Raw genomic sequence first — 15,519 nt, 5'->3', positions numbered from 1 at the left:
GCTCTGACCCAGCCTTTCTTCTTCTTCCCTGCCCTAGATGATCTCCATGCAGTCGGAGGGTTTTAAATACCTTCTGCTTGATGACAGATCCCAGATGTGAGCCTCGAGCTTCAACACTTCCATGTCTGTTAGGCATTTCAAATTTCATGCATCCCAAATAGAACTTTTGATTGCCCTGCCCTTCCCCAACCTGACCCTCCTCTGCTTTCCCCATGTTGGAAAAAGACAGTTCCATTTCTCTAGATGGAGGCATGAGTACTAGGTCCTCCTCAGTCCTTCTTTGGTCCTCCCCACCAGAGCCCTTGGGCATTTCTCATGGGGCAACCTTTAGGCAGGTTCTGCTGTTTCTCACCATTTGCACTGCTTCTCTGGACACCAGCATGGTCCTCTCCCTGGAGCCTCTGTGCTCACCCTTGCCCTTCTCCACCTGGAGTGCTCTGCCTCCATAGCTGAGGCTTCCCTTTCCTTTTGTCTTCATGTCTATGCCCCATTCCCCCTGACCTACAAAACCTCCCCTGCTCCTTTCTGACCATATGCCCCACTCCTGTGTCTCCAGACAAGAGAGGGCATCTGGCACATCTAACAAGGCATCTTTTGTGTCATGCCCCCTGCCACACACACAAATGTAAGTTGAGGGGACAGAGCCCTTGTTTGGTTCAGTACCAAGTCTTCAGAGAATCCTGTGGACGGAGCATGTTGAAGGACTGCATGTTGCCTGTGGATTGGTGTCTGGTTATGAGGGAATGCAGGTGGAACTATACTCTCATCCTCTCTGCCCCCCATCATCAGACATTCTATCTTCTCAAGGGCTTGAGTCTTGCCCTGGCTTGAGACAACCTCCTTTTTTGACCTCGCTGACAAAAGTCTTGTCAGCACTCTGGAGGAGGTTTCATCCCATAGCTGCCTTCCCACCTCCCTCCTGTCTTTGGAAGGAAGCTACTTGTCTCCCCATCTTCCATTGTGACTTCACTCTGATGTCCAGGACCCACAACTCCACTGTCTTGAAGAAATCTCCATTAGGCCCTCTACTTTCCTTTAACCCGCATTGCCTATCCTTTGAGTTGTATATAGCTTCTACTCACCTCATCTATTCCTCTTTAACCCTTCTCCTGTACGTCCCTACCCTCCCACGAGACTGGTCACTTGAGGACCAACAGTGGTGTCCCTCTTTTGAGATCAAAGGGACTTTTATTTATTTTCATTCTTGAACTCTTGAAAGAATGTTGACACTGTTAATCACCCCTCTTCAAAGCCCTCAAGACTGACTTCTGATACATAAGCATGACTCACAGGTATGTTGGGCTCTGCTCTCCTTCAGTGCCCTTTTGCCCTTGAGCCCATCCCTGGTCTTCAGGCACCTTCTGGCTCCATGTTGACTTTAGAAGCTTCCAGAGTTAACTGAACCATTTCTACTAAGGTTAGAAGTTTCTAAACTTCCAAGCTCCTTGAAAGGCTGAGGCAAGAAGATCTCTTAAGGCCAACCTGGGCAACATAGCAAGGCCCCTGTCTCTTTAAAAAAAAACTTCTAAACTAACTTTGCTACAATGACTGAAAGGGAGGAAATGACGATGCCAAAAATAAAAGGTAATTTCACAGAGCATATTTTCCAAGAACCTAACAAAATCTAAACTTTGGGACTTTAAGGAAGCTCATCTGGCCCACACTGAGGGAGACCATTTTTGCCATCATCTAGCACCAGTGGGCTTGGTCTTCACTCATCTTGATCCCTTCTGCCTGACTGTGGTACCTTTCCCTGAAGTTCCACCTTTACACAGACAAGTCATGAGTCCTTTCTGAAGTCATGATTCATCGTTTTTGTTTTCTGCCAAGTTCATCCTAAGGTCTTTTTCTTTGCTTTTCACACCTGCTCCCATTAAGCTACAGCCACTGACAGACCCTCCTCTAACCACTTCCTCCATTCTGAGAACTGTGTTATTGGATTGTTTCATCATTGTGTGAACATCATTAAGTGTACTTATGCAAACAAAAATGGCTATGGCGTCACTAGGCAGTATAAGCCTATGGAACCCCATTATCTTGTAATCCATTATTGCCTGAATTATGGTAGCACATGACTTTATCTTAAAAATGCTCAGTAATGCAGGGTACAGTATTCTGTTGTTAGATCATATGAACCTTACAAAGTTAGCAGTCACACTTGGAGGTTTTCCATCAAAGATGAGAATAAACATGTGCTAGTCCATTTTGCATTACTATGATAAAAATGCCTGAGGTGTACTACTTAGAAAGAAAAGAATTTTATTCAGCTCATCATTTTGGAGGTTCAAGGGCCTTGTTAGCTGCAACACATGTTTGGTGGCTAGGATCTCACAATCCCTTCCAAGAGCATGCCCCTAGTTGACCTAAGAACCTCCCAGCAGGCTCTACATCATCTTCCATCCTCTCCCCCAATAGGGTGCTAGGCATTCCCTTCGCACAACCTCTGTGCTACTCACCTGTGATCTCAGTCTTTGAAGATACTGCAACCCCTTCTCTATACTTACTTCTTCTAGTACTCTTGCTGAGCCACTGTGACTCATATCTGTGCTGACTTTGCTATCTGACTGATGTTAGGGATATGATTTATTCATTTTCTCCATATTAGTACATTATAGTTGTACATGATAGTGGGATTCATTGTAGGGATATGATTTAAAAGTGGTATTGATTAAAAAAAAAAAAAAAAAAACCCTCCAGAACTGCCACATGTCATCTGCAACTACCTGAAGTCAGCAGCTGTGAAGGGAGATGGAGGCCACTTCTGCTTTGGAGGTGCCCATTTGAATGGACCCAGATTGTTAGTATTCCAAAGAGTGCTCTGGTTAAATTTGGCATTCATGCACATATGCATCTTACAAAACAAAACCTAACCTGTGAAGCACAGCAGCAAGGCTCATCAGTGAGTATAAGGGACACCCTTACCCTTGACTACTTAGGTTCTGTTGGGAAAACTGCACCCCCCAAAATTACTACTCCCAACATGTAGACTGTCAGGCAGGAGGATAGAGTTCACTCTAAGCTCTGTGTCATCATTCATAGCTGCTGTCCCGTCAGGGCTGGTTATGTGCCTCAGCAATCCCAGAAGCATTATCTTCTAACACTGGGCTAATTGTGCACAGTGTATTGTATTTGTCTTTTGTGTACTTACTATTGACACAATTAAAGAACAGAAAGGAGTAGAAACCATGATTAACAATGAAAAAAGAATCAGCTGATTTTTTAAAAAACTAGAACTTCAAAAAATGTAAGTCATGGTCATGAAACTTTTATAATGATAAATGTGATATGTAGTTATGGAAAATGTGGAAATGTATGAAAAGAAAATAAAAATCATCCCATTCTTAAAAAGACCACTGTTAACATTTCAGTGTCATTCTTCCTTTTTCTATATGCATATATGAGTATGTGTAAAACAGCTGATATTAGACTGTATATTGTGAGTCTCTTGTCATGTATCATTATAGCATCAGATTTCTTCAAATCAATGTGGTTTGAAATTATATTTAATATAACAATATATCAATATATTTCAACAGTTATGAATTATATGAAATACTTATATTTTAGTAATTATGGGTCAACCATAGATTTTCTTGTACGTCTGGCCTTACTCTATAAGGAATTTAAGGTACCATATCAGTTAGGGATTATTTTGTCTGCAAGTAACACAAAAAATCTAAAAAATAAATATAGTTTTTCCTCCTAACATAAGGAAAGTCTGAAAGTGGCTGGCAGGGTTGATTCAACAGCTCCACATTGTCACAGCAGATGCCTTGGAGCTTATTGACTCGAGCTTGCAAAGTGGCAAGCTCCAGGCATCACGTATGCACTCGATATAGAAACAGTACAAATAACATCTGTCTTTTTCTTTGAAAACCAGTTTTCCCAGAAGTTTTCCAGCAGGGTTCTTATACCTCACTGAACAAAAATACATTTCATAGTCACCTCTAGCCAGAAGGGAGGACGAGAGAGCAAGAACTTCCCTTCCTCGTCACATTAGAGGCAGAAAAGATAAATAGGAGCTGTGTCGGTCAACCAGGGGGGTCAGTCACAGCCAGCCACAGTGACTTATTTGACTCACCTTTTAGAGGACATTTCTGTGTTCTTATCTTCCTTCTGGTAAATAACATTACAAGATACCATGTACAAAAATTTTTATAAATATCTGGTTATTGCCACAGTATCAGGCCCTAGAAGTAGAATTCAAGGTCAAAGGTATTATTGCTTTTACATATCTCATACTTGTTATTAAATTCTTTTTCCAGAAAGATCTTACACTGTATACTACCATACAAAGTGTGATACCACTGGATGCTCCCATTTAAGACATTCTCTTAATTGTCCATCTCTAACATTTAATGAGCTGTGACCACTGCCAAAACACAGGCAGAGCACCCAGATAGCATCATTCTTAAAGGCTACACCTGGAGGTCACAATGCAATTCCAGTGGCATATATTTAAGCGTTCTGAGTACTTGGGCCTAAAGGACCTGGAAAGAGTGAAGCCAGCATAGATGGATAATAAGACACTGTAGGCAGCTTCCCCGTCCTCTTCTGTTTGACCAATGAAATAAGTAGTTGTTTGTGGCCCTGTGTTCCTTAACAGGTACACACAATGAGCCTTTGAGGTGAGATAGTTCCTTGCTGAGGTCACTCTGAACATTGTGGAATATTTTGCTTCCCTGACTCCACAGGGAAATGCCAGCAGCTCTGTTCAGTCTGTGACAATCAGAAAAGTCTCCTTCCTTCCTGTGTGCCACCAATGCTGTTGGGGAGCCCACTAGCTCCTGGGTTGAGCACATCAACAGACAGGTGACACTGTGGCAAACAGTGCAAAACGATTGTTCATCCGAGAGGGTGGCTGGACACATTAGATACCCACACTGGCTTCTCCTCACACACCTCCAGAAATGCACATTTTCCAGTTCTGCCTGCAGACATCAGGAGGGAAGGGTGCACAAGCCAGATCTACCCTCAGGACCAAGGCCTACCCTCAGAACAGAGCCTATAGCAGTCAAGTGGTCTTTGGAGAACAGCAATTGTGCTGTCCTTGGACAGCAAGGAGAGAGGACACCTATGATGCTTAGGCTAAGCAGGGGTAGGTAGGAAATGGAGGGAACTTCCTGAAACAGAGGAGAGCATGATCAGAAGAGAGTGCCCAGGGCAGCAATGTAGGCCTGTGTCGGCCACCCTTAAGGGAAGTACGAGGTAAGGACAGTTCAGCAGGCTGAGCTCTGGATGGGGAAGGATTTCAGGCTACAAAAACACCATATGCAGAAGCCATAACAGTGGTATTTCAGAGACTGCTGGAGTTTGGTGTGTCTGGGGCTGTTTCCAGTCCTGATGGGTCTTGCATGCTACCATGGTTTTGTCCTTTGTGGTGTTGGTTGGATACTTGACAGTTATCCTTTGGGCTATGTGTTAAAAGACTGCAGGGAGGAGAGGGCTAAAGGCGAAGATACCATTAGGGGCTTCTTGGTGAGCTTTTTGTCTCCATATTGAAGGATCTGACACAGGCTACTTACGAAGTAGCTCATTTAGCTCACTGTTTGGAGCCTGTCACTGGCATTGGCTCCATTCTGGTGATATCTTTCACCAGATAAAACATCTGTGTGAAGGGAGGATCTTATATGGCCAAACAGGAAGTCCAAGAGAGAAGACCAGAGCCCCACAATCCTCCTTCATAGGACTTCCCACTAGGCTTCACCCTTTCAAAGATCCATGACCTTCCAGTAGCACCATACTGGGGACCAAGTCTCCAACACATGAACTTTTGGGGGACACTCATATCACATGAAAACCCTAGCAAGGAGCCTTCATGATAATCTGCAGGGAGCTGAGTGCCTGTCCTTCTAGGGATGCCTGTGAGGGCTGATTAAGACTTAGAATTGTAACTTGGAGGAGAAGCAGAAGGTAACCTAGAATGGTTCCCTGACATACCTCATGGGAAAGAGTGGGCTATTTCCTGTACAATAATTTTCAGAAGTAAAACATTTTACCTTCTAAGAATGTGCAAAATGGTAGTCACTAATTGAGTAGAATTTACACAATATATGAATTTTTCTCAAATTAGTCATATATTAACTTCTAGGACCACATATACATTAATAAGCACATTCTTGATCCAGTGCCATCTACCCACCTTATAGTCCCAAACCCACTTATTAGGATCAAACTGAGACTTATCCCAGAGTATTTACATTTTTAACTAGAGTCAAACTCTCGTAGTAGAAAGTCAAACATCAGCAGACTTGTGTAGTAATGTTTTTGGCAGAGGCAACTTACTGTTAACTAAAATTACCCCATGTGGATATCACTTACTCAAATACACAAAGAAAAATCCCGATATCATTAAGTGATTATGAGGCCTGGTTTGACATTAAGGTTCATGTCTAAAGCATCTTTTATGGTTAGAGAAGTCTGTGTCATTGTCAGCTTCCTCTTCTGCATTTTTAAGTCATTTCCTTTTCCATTGACCCAAACTAGGTAAAATTACTTGCAATGATTATCTATTATGGATGTGATAGTATACACCTGTAGTACCAGCTACTCAGGCTGAGCTGGGTGGATCATTTGAGCCTAGGAGTTTGGGTCAGCTTGGGAAATGTAATGAGACCCTGTCTCAAGAAGAAGATGCCAGTTATGACAGTCACATTATGGGACAAGGAGACTGTAGGATGCATGAAGAGTAAGATTTCTCTGAATATCTTGACTAAATAAGCAGCATTGAAAGTGTATTCGAAGACAGCTATTCATCTGTTTCTTTAGATTTCTAGCAAGTAAAGTTTTATTTGCCTTCAAACCTAATCATAAAAAATAATATTTTAAACATTTTAAAATTTAAAATGAGAAGAGTTTTCCTGTGGTCCCATTAGCAACCTAGTCATACTCATACAGCAGAGATGGCTTTCCTTACTGCCAAGAGTGGCTTTGAGAACACTGAAGCTGTTCTTTAGTTCTAGTCCCGTGCCCAGCCTATTTGAGCAGCAGTGACATGGGGGCACCTAATCTCTATGCCCTGTGTCTGAAGAGTGCTGCTACCTTCTCAAAGAGGGTCCATTTCTTACTTCCCTCCATCACTATTACCCATTTTCCACAGGTTCAGAGAGAGGCAGCTCCTGCCCAGAGACACATACTTAAATTGCTGAGGAGGCCTGGGGTGAGCCTGCAGCTCTCTTTTCCTCAGGTATACTCATACCTATGAGCCCTGCCCAGCATCCTTGGCTCTCCAACCCAGAAGACCAAGGCATGGAAGCCTCTCTCCATTTACTTTGGCTCCACTCTAGCACCTGGACTGCATTTGGATGTGTTTCCCCAGCATCCAGCACAGCACTGGGGACATACTGGGCACCTACTAGTGCTATTGAGTGACTTCCTGCTGCAGGACTGCAGCCCTGGTCCTGGAAGGATTATTATGACCAGTTAGCCCCTGGCATATCCCCTGGCCCCCAGCCACTCTCTACCTGCATCCATCACCCCATTCATCTTTGCCCAAGTGTCCAATTTGGGTTTCTGTGGGGAACACAAAGATTGCACTTGAGAGGTGATTTTAGGTGGTATATTAATTGATATGGAATCATATGATGAGAAAATCCCTTAACAACTCTGTTTTCATCCTAACAGTGGTCTTGGAGAAGGTCTGTTTGATTATAGTACAGTTAGCACTTCACATCTGCAGACTCAACCAGTCAAAAATCAGAGGTATTCAGGGGGAAAATTTTGTCTATTCTGAACATGTACAGACTTTTTTTCTTCTCATTACTCCCTAAACAACACAGTATAATGACTATTTACATAGCATTTACACCATATTAGGTATTATGTGTCTAGGGACGTTTTAAAGTATACAGGAGAATGTGTGCAGGTTCAGTTCAAATACTGTGCCATTTTATATACAAAACTTGAGCATCCACAGATTTTGGTATCCTCAGGATTCCTGGAACCAATCCCCTGTGGATACTAGAAGGACACCTCTGTATCTTTAACACATCTTTGATACTTCTAACCTTCCTTGTTTAAACAAAGAAAGAGCTTATACTCAGGGGATTTGTTTGTTTGGCTGGTTGGGTTTTTTGTTGTTGTTGTTTTGTTTTGTTGGTGGGGTTAGAGCAAACGATTGTCATCAAACTCTACCATCCATTTATGGTATTAGTACCTACTTTCACAAAAGTGATGTAGAGTTTCCTATTTAAGCTAAATTTAAGCATAAAAAAGTTGCTATGAAGAAAAGAAATCATAGGAGAGGTAGTAGATTAATATGGCAAAAGTTATGAAGGTGATGTGGGAATTACAACAATTTGGGGGAATTTTACTCTAATTCACACCAAGGTGAAGATTTGGAGTTGGTCTGAGCTGCAGGTAGAGTCCCAGAGTTCCTGTGGGGACACCATGCTCCTGTGGAGAAAGATGTGGGGAGTTAGAGGTCAGGTGAGTCATATGTCTCTCTAGCTCTCCTTTCCTCTCCATGAAATGAAGGGTGGAACATGTGGTATTTCATTTATGCCCGCAGTTACTTCATGTAACTACTGCTCAATGCTGTAGATATTTATTCAATCCTGTTGCACATGTTAATGGGGAGATACATCCAGTACTTCGGTATTCATTGACTCCAGGACCCCTGGAGGGGACCTCACAGATGGTCATGTCCCTTATATAAAATGGCTTAGTATTTGCATAGAGTCTACACATACCATTCTATATACTTTAAACCATCTCTAGAAGACTTATAATGCCTGATATGGTTTAAATACTGTGGAAATGGTTGTTATATTGTATTAAGAAATAATGACTAAGCCGGGGTGCAGTGGCACATGCCTATAATCCCAGCAGCTATGAGGCTGAGGCAGGAGGCTTGCCAGTTCAAAGACAGTCTCAGGAATTTGGAGAGGCCCTAAGCGATTCAGCAAGACCTTGCCTCTAGTTAAAATATTTAAAAGGGCTGGGGATGTGGCTCCGCAGTTAAGCGCCCCTGGGTTCAATTCCTTGTACCAAACAAACAAAAAGAATCACTAGAAGTTTGTACATGTTCAGGACAGATGCAATCCTCCCCCGCCCCCACCATTATTTTTTCATCTGAAGTAGGTTGAACCTAAGGATGTGAAGAGCTGACTATGCACATGTGTACATACACCCCTTGGAGAGTTCCCCAGCACTGCCCACATTTGGAAGTGGGAGTACAGCTGATAAAACTCAATTCTAGTTTTCATCATGACTGCCCCTAGGGTCATTGACCTCTGCAGCTTAACTACTCTAACCTGCGTATTAATGCGCAATGTTCCCTTACAGGTTAGAAATCTGAAGCAATGGGTGACTGGAGCTTTCTGGGGCGACTACTAGAGAACGCACAGGAGCACTCCACAGTCATTGGCAAGGTTTGGCTGACGGTGCTGTTCATCTTCAGAATCCTGGTGTTGGGAGCCGCAGCAGAGGATGTGTGGGGTGATGAGCAGTCAGACTTCACCTGCAACACCCAGCAGCCAGGCTGCGAGAACGTTTGCTACGACAGGGCCTTCCCCATCTCGCACATCCGCTTCTGGGTGCTGCAGATTATCTTCGTGTCCACGCCCACCCTCATCTACCTGGGCCACGTGCTGCACATTGTGCGCATGGAAGAGAAGAAGAAAGAGAGGGAGGAGGAGCTGCTGAGAGACAACCCGCACCAAGGGCGGGGCCAGGAGCCTCTAGAAGGGGCTGGTCCTCAGGACAAGACTACCGTGCGAGATGACCGAGGCAAGGTGCGCATCGCTGGGGCACTGCTGCGGACCTACGTCTTCAACATCATCTTTAAGACGCTCTTTGAGGTGGGCTTCATCGCTGGGCAGTACTTTCTGTACGGCTTCCAGCTGCAGCCTCTGTACCAGTGTGACCGGTGGCCCTGCCCCAACACGGTGGATTGCTTCATCTCCAGGCCCACCGAGAAGACCATCTTCATCATCTTCATGCTGGCAGTGGCTTGTGCCTCTCTCGTGCTCAACATGCTGGAGATTTACCACTTGGGCTGGAAAAAGTTCAAACAAGGAGTGACTGACCATTTCGGCCCAGACACATCCGAATCCAGACTGGTGGCCGCAGACCCATTGCCACTCACTTCCCGCCCACCCACAGTCACTATTGGATTCCCACCTTTCTACACACATTATGCTTCTCCCCTGGGACAGGCAAGCGAAGCAGGGTACCCCGGAGCCCCTCCACCAGCAGCAGACTTCAAAATGGTAGCGCTGAATGAGTCACAAGGGAAGGGCCACCCTGCCAAGCTCTACAATAACCAACACCTGCTGATGACAGAGCAGAACTGGGCCAACCAAGCGGCTGAGCATCAAACTCCAGCGCGGAAAGTCTCCTCGGCAGCATCCAGCCCTGCAGCCCCAAGCCCCGCAGGCAGCAACAGCCAACGGCTTCCACCGGAGGCTGGGCAGGGAGGCACCGCGCCCCAGCTGCTGGAGGACCGGAGCGGTAGCAGCTTGGAAGAGAGTGCCTTGGCTGTGACACCCGAAGAAGAGGAGCAGGCCTTGACCACCACAGCAGAGATGCATGAGCCTCCCTTGCTCCTCATAGACCCGGGAAGGTCCAGCAAGGCAAGCAGTGGGCGGGCCAGACCAGGTGACTTGGCCATCTAGCAGTGGTCTCTCCAGACAACTTTATAATACTTTTTTTCTAGAAACCAAAACCAAAGCCAAAATTCAAATCAGCAGGTAGAAAGAGCCTGAAATTGAGAGCACGCTGGAGTCCCAGGAGGGTGACATGGAGCAGAATCAATCAGGTTTTCGTGTTTAATGCTTGCTGTTCTTAACACTGAGTTATAGTGGAGATGATTCCAATGTTTCTGAGTTTGTGAGGTGGGACAAATCTGAGGGCAGCTGTTGGCCTTTAAAGATATTCACAGCAGCCCAGCAGCCTGATTGCTGTTGGGCTTCTGGATTCTTGCTGTCTCTGTGGGTAACTGTTCTGTTGTGACAAAGCAACAGGTGTCTGCAGCCCTTCAGCTAGGGACAATTAGGTTTTCTATTCCTAACCTCTCCAGAGCCTCTGGGCAGCCCAACAAGTCACAGACGCACTTAGCTCTATCTCTGCTTGGTACTTTTAACCTAGAGTTGAATTTCATTTGGGATATTTGCCAAACTGCACTAAAAAAAGATTTAGAGTGAGTCTATATAGTGTCATTTGAGTTTCTGAAATTGGATGTGAAGCCCAGGATATCAAACTACAAGCTTCATGACAAGTGACAAAGAGCAGTTACCCTCCAGAGTCAGATTCAGTGAGACAGAGCCACAGAGGTTGCGGGTAGAAGGCAGGTGGAGTCACAGCACCACTTGAAAGCACTTTTCAACAGCTGAGGAAATGGACATGGAAGTGTGGCAAAAATGTCTTAGGTATTTATTTTTTAAGTGATATTTTGTGCTTTGCTCTGAATGGTACAGGTATGCCTACTTTCCCCCCACTTTCTATCTTTTAGGAAAAATAGTATTGTTAAAATGGGTGCTGACACAGAGAATGATAATTTGTCCTAATACATACTAGTAAAGATTTTCAAACTTCCTTTATAAAAGAAATTCTTCAATATCATGAGTCAGTTAATCATAAAGAGAATGTAATGTATAAAATAAAATTGGGGGGAATTTAAGTGCATTTCAAATACTTGAAGTTGTGAAGTTTTTGAATGGGAAGTTAAAAGTTAACTACTGTTGCCAGGAAAAATATCTATGCAGATGAATCAATGATCTACACTTTTTTTTTTTTTTTTTTTTTTAAGAAAACAGTTCAAAATAAAACTCTTCGAGTTTCCTAACCATTCTTTGTGGGTAGCCTGTTTGCTTTCTAAAGTTTAAATAAAAGTGTCTGGGTTTTACTGCCTGTGTAAAAGCGTGTGGTGATTGTGGGGTGTACATCTTATTTCTCACCCACATGAGAGCTGTCCTACCAGGGAAGCTATTTATGTATGTGGGCCCAGCTGGAAGATGGCAGCATTTTTGTATGGCACACACTGCTATAGAGTATTGGTCACGATGTGTTTATAAACTGATGAGCAATGGTAATTTGAGCCTGTCTCCACTCACACTTTTCACTTCCAACTTCCACTGAGTATTGTTAGCAAGTATCTTCAGCCCCTTATTCAGCAAAAGATCATATATTTTCCCATTTCATTCATTTCTTTTTATAAACCAATTTCCTGGTGATTCATGTGAGGCCACACTCTACAACATACTTTATGTTTTATATCATAAAGGGTGATCCACTAACAATCTGCTGAAAAGAGTGTGATTTTTTCAATGATCTGATTCATGTGTGCTACTCATTTTGCATATGAATCAAACACGGTTCATTAGTGTGTTCTGCTTGCCCTAGGATGCCCTGGACAATTGCCCAGACTTGGAAAATGCTAGCTTTCCATATATACTGAAAGCAGAATTAAGACTTTTGGAAAATTATTTGAATGATCCTTCTCAATTTTCCTATCCTGGTGCATATCTAGGGCCATTCTAGATGCATAAGTTCTAACTCATCACATTGCAGTGGATGCTTTAGCTTTAGGACAACAGGACTTAGCTGTCCTGAGTGAGGGGCTGTGAGAAAATCCTAATGTGAAAACATTCTGATAAACTTTGTTCCTTTTAGAAAATGCAGTAACACAGCTGGGGATGTAATTCAGTGATTGAATGCTTGAACAAGACCCTGGATTTGATCCCCAGCACCGCCCCCCACCACCAAAAAAAAAATGCAATCACAGTCATCAGAGACCATAGGTATGACTCAGGGTAGATGTAAATGCTTCCTTAATTCTACCATAAAAATCTTAATAATAAGCATCTTATTTATCCACAGTTTGATTTTGGGTGGGATTGGACATGACAGTGAGAACTCAAACTGTGTTTTTACATTTTGAAGCTGAATTCTATTTGCAATATGTTCATGCAAATGCTAGTATTATTTAATTGACCATAGTCTAGTTGGCCCATTAGTTCATAGGTAGGAATGTAAAATTAGATTCACCTACTTAAAAAACACTAATTTGTAAAGAAGTGGAATTTTGTAGAACATTGCCTATGATAGTTTTTCAAGTTAGTGTACTAATTTTAATTCCTGTAAAGAAATGACAGTGTGTCTTATATTGTATTCTTATTTGAGGATAGTGTATCCATGATCCTAGTGACTCCTGGCAGTGTGGAATTGATCTCTATTTAACCAATCATTTTAAGCATTGAAATATGCAATAAAAATAGAAATTACCTCTCCCTATGGGCAAGATTCTGGATATTTTTTACTTGTTTGGAAATTTCACTGACACTAATTTTTTTTTTATTTAATAGAAAAGCTTAAATTTCTAAACTTATTTTAAAATTCAGATGCTATACCTATCATGTTTACATACAAATGATTTTTAATCTGCAGTGTACAACACAGTCTCTCCTTACCTCCCTGTTTTTAGAAGCACAGTCATCAGTTGACCTTAAGCACAACCTATGGTGGTTATAAAATGTTAAACCTCACTAGTCAAAGGACTCAAAACCATTTTTTTTTTAATTTTGAAAGATTTCCTATGATTACTCACTTTCTCCTAAGCTTTATCTTACTGAGTGTTCTTGGTGGATTTTTCCTCAAAAAAAAATGCTTGAAGTTTCTAAAGGGGGAAAAGACCAAGCTAGCATATTTCTTTATTATTTTTATTTTTATATGTTTGCAGTGTGGGGAACTAAAATCAGAAGTACTATAATCCCTGAGCTATATCCCCAACCCTTTTTGTTTTTCATTTTGAAACAGGATCTCACTAAGTTGCCCAGAGCTGGCCTTGAATTTCTTCTGCCTCAGACTCTGGAGTTGCTGGGACTAGAGTATGCTGACATGCCCAGCTAAGCCAGCATGTTTCTGATTTACCCTGTATTTACTGGATAAGTAAATAAATCATAGGATTCTTATATAAGAACACCTAGAATAAGAACTACCAATATAATTTGAACATCTCTTTATTAAGAAACCTATGGGCCGGGGTATAGTTCAGTGGTGGCGCATTTGCCTACCATGTGTGAGGCCCTGGGTCCATCCCCAGTAGTGATGTTGATAATAATGATGATAATAATAATAATGGGGTTTAGGTCTTTTTTCAGTTTGGGCTGATGATGATTACTAATACTTTAAACTTTTAGTATTACTGAATTAGCTCTTTTTTAATTTATTTTGAACTTTTTATTCTGATATTTTTAACATTAATACATGAATCTCCACCAAAATAAATACTTGTAGTGAGTGTTGCATGATTTAAAACAGTAACTATCTTTTTATAAAGATCAACAGATTCCTACCATGAGTTCAGGATATTATAAATATCCTTTAAATATAATGTACATTCAGAGTCAGGGAATGGAGGCTAGGGATGTAGCTCAGTAGTAAAGCACTTGCCTAGCATGTGTGAGGCCCTGCATTCCAACAATAGCATTGCAAAAGAAAAAAGGGAATTCATTTCTCTTCTTAAATCTGCATTATGTTGGGTCTCTTCACTCTATGATTTCTAAAGTCTAAAGCATTTTCCCCCTTTATATTATCGACTGTCATAATAAGGCTTTTCATGGCCAGTTAGAGATTTAAATGTCACTAAAAGCAGTGAACTGTTTTTTAGAAAGTACTATATTTGAAGACATTTGTTGTGTAAATATTAACTTAGCTCCTATATTTACAAAACTCTTACTAATACTTAAAACTTGATTTTTATGCCATAACCATGTCTTTCCCCAGATTTGTAACTGAAATAAGCATTTCCTAAAATAAATAATAAAAAGTGGGTAAATTTAAATCTCTAGTTCTAAAGTTGGTTAACTGTTTTTGTTGATAGACTTCCTGAGTTTTCAAAATAATAGGTTTTATTTTCTTAGGACAAGGAGCCTTTTTCTGTAGAAGCTTAAGAAATTGCTGCTATGACTCTTCTATGGTTTTGCAGGATGTCCCCAACTTGAAATCTGGATACTTCCAAGGGTTCTTCTAGCATCACTAAGTATTACAGTGTGTTAATCTGAAGAAATATTATTAAAAATTTCATCTTCTCTCTGACCCTTGAAGTCCCCCTTCATCCATGGTACTACTGGGCTTTATGGGTCTTATGAGTAAGAGGTCTATTTCCTTTAGCAAGGTAGGAGTTCATGGTACCTGGGAAAGCTTTTCTGAATAAATTATAAACATTCCTGTAGCTGTATCTTTGTTTTGAGGACGCTGTGGGCAATACCTGGAATGTGTCTGATTTCCCATCTTGATCACTGAAATGCAGTTCCCACTTCCATTGTTTTCACTATGTGTAGGCTGATTTCCAGAGACACAGAGTGACCAAAAGACTGATTTGAAGGTTCTCAAAAACTCAGCCCTACCAAACAAAAATTGGTAGTATATCCCATAGTTCAAACAAGAAATGCAAAAACCTGTTGTGATGGAGAGTTTGGGAAAGGCAGACTCCGTCTTGTAGAGGGGAATGTTAAAAAGTAAATCCTCAGTGGACCTGGTCAGAGTGGCATGGCTCAGTGACATTGCTCAGGATTGATG

At 42.1% G+C, this 15,519-nt stretch overlaps 1 protein-coding gene across 7 annotated transcripts in view; it reads left to right on the top strand.

Annotated features, from left to right (window-relative positions):
* GJA3 (gap junction protein alpha 3) overlaps positions 1-11,845 on the top strand; it is a 33,893-nt gene extending 22,048 nt beyond the window's left edge. For 5 of the 7 annotated variants that reach the window (XM_079136930.1, XM_079136926.1, XM_079136931.1 and 2 more), the window contains exon 2: positions 9,286-11,845. In XM_079136930.1, the coding sequence (XP_078993056.1) occupies positions 9,303-10,616 (1,314 nt within the window). In that variant the 5' untranslated portion in view covers positions 9,286-9,302 and the 3' untranslated portion in view covers positions 10,617-11,845. Of the gene's footprint in view, positions 1-3,694; positions 7,187-7,764; positions 8,428-9,285 lie in introns of those variants that run through there. The other 2 variants (XM_079136928.1, XM_079136929.1) reach the window with 2 other exon arrangements.
* The last annotated feature ends 3,674 nt before the right edge of the window (positions 11,846-15,519 follow it).

Source organism: Sciurus vulgaris (genome assembly GCF_902686455.1).
Source record: "Sciurus vulgaris genome assembly, chromosome: 4".
Classification (NCBI taxonomy): domain Eukaryota; kingdom Metazoa; phylum Chordata; class Mammalia; order Rodentia; family Sciuridae; genus Sciurus; species Sciurus vulgaris.
The sequence above is the reverse complement of the archived record's forward strand: the minus strand, read 5'-3'. Positions and strand labels throughout refer to the sequence as shown.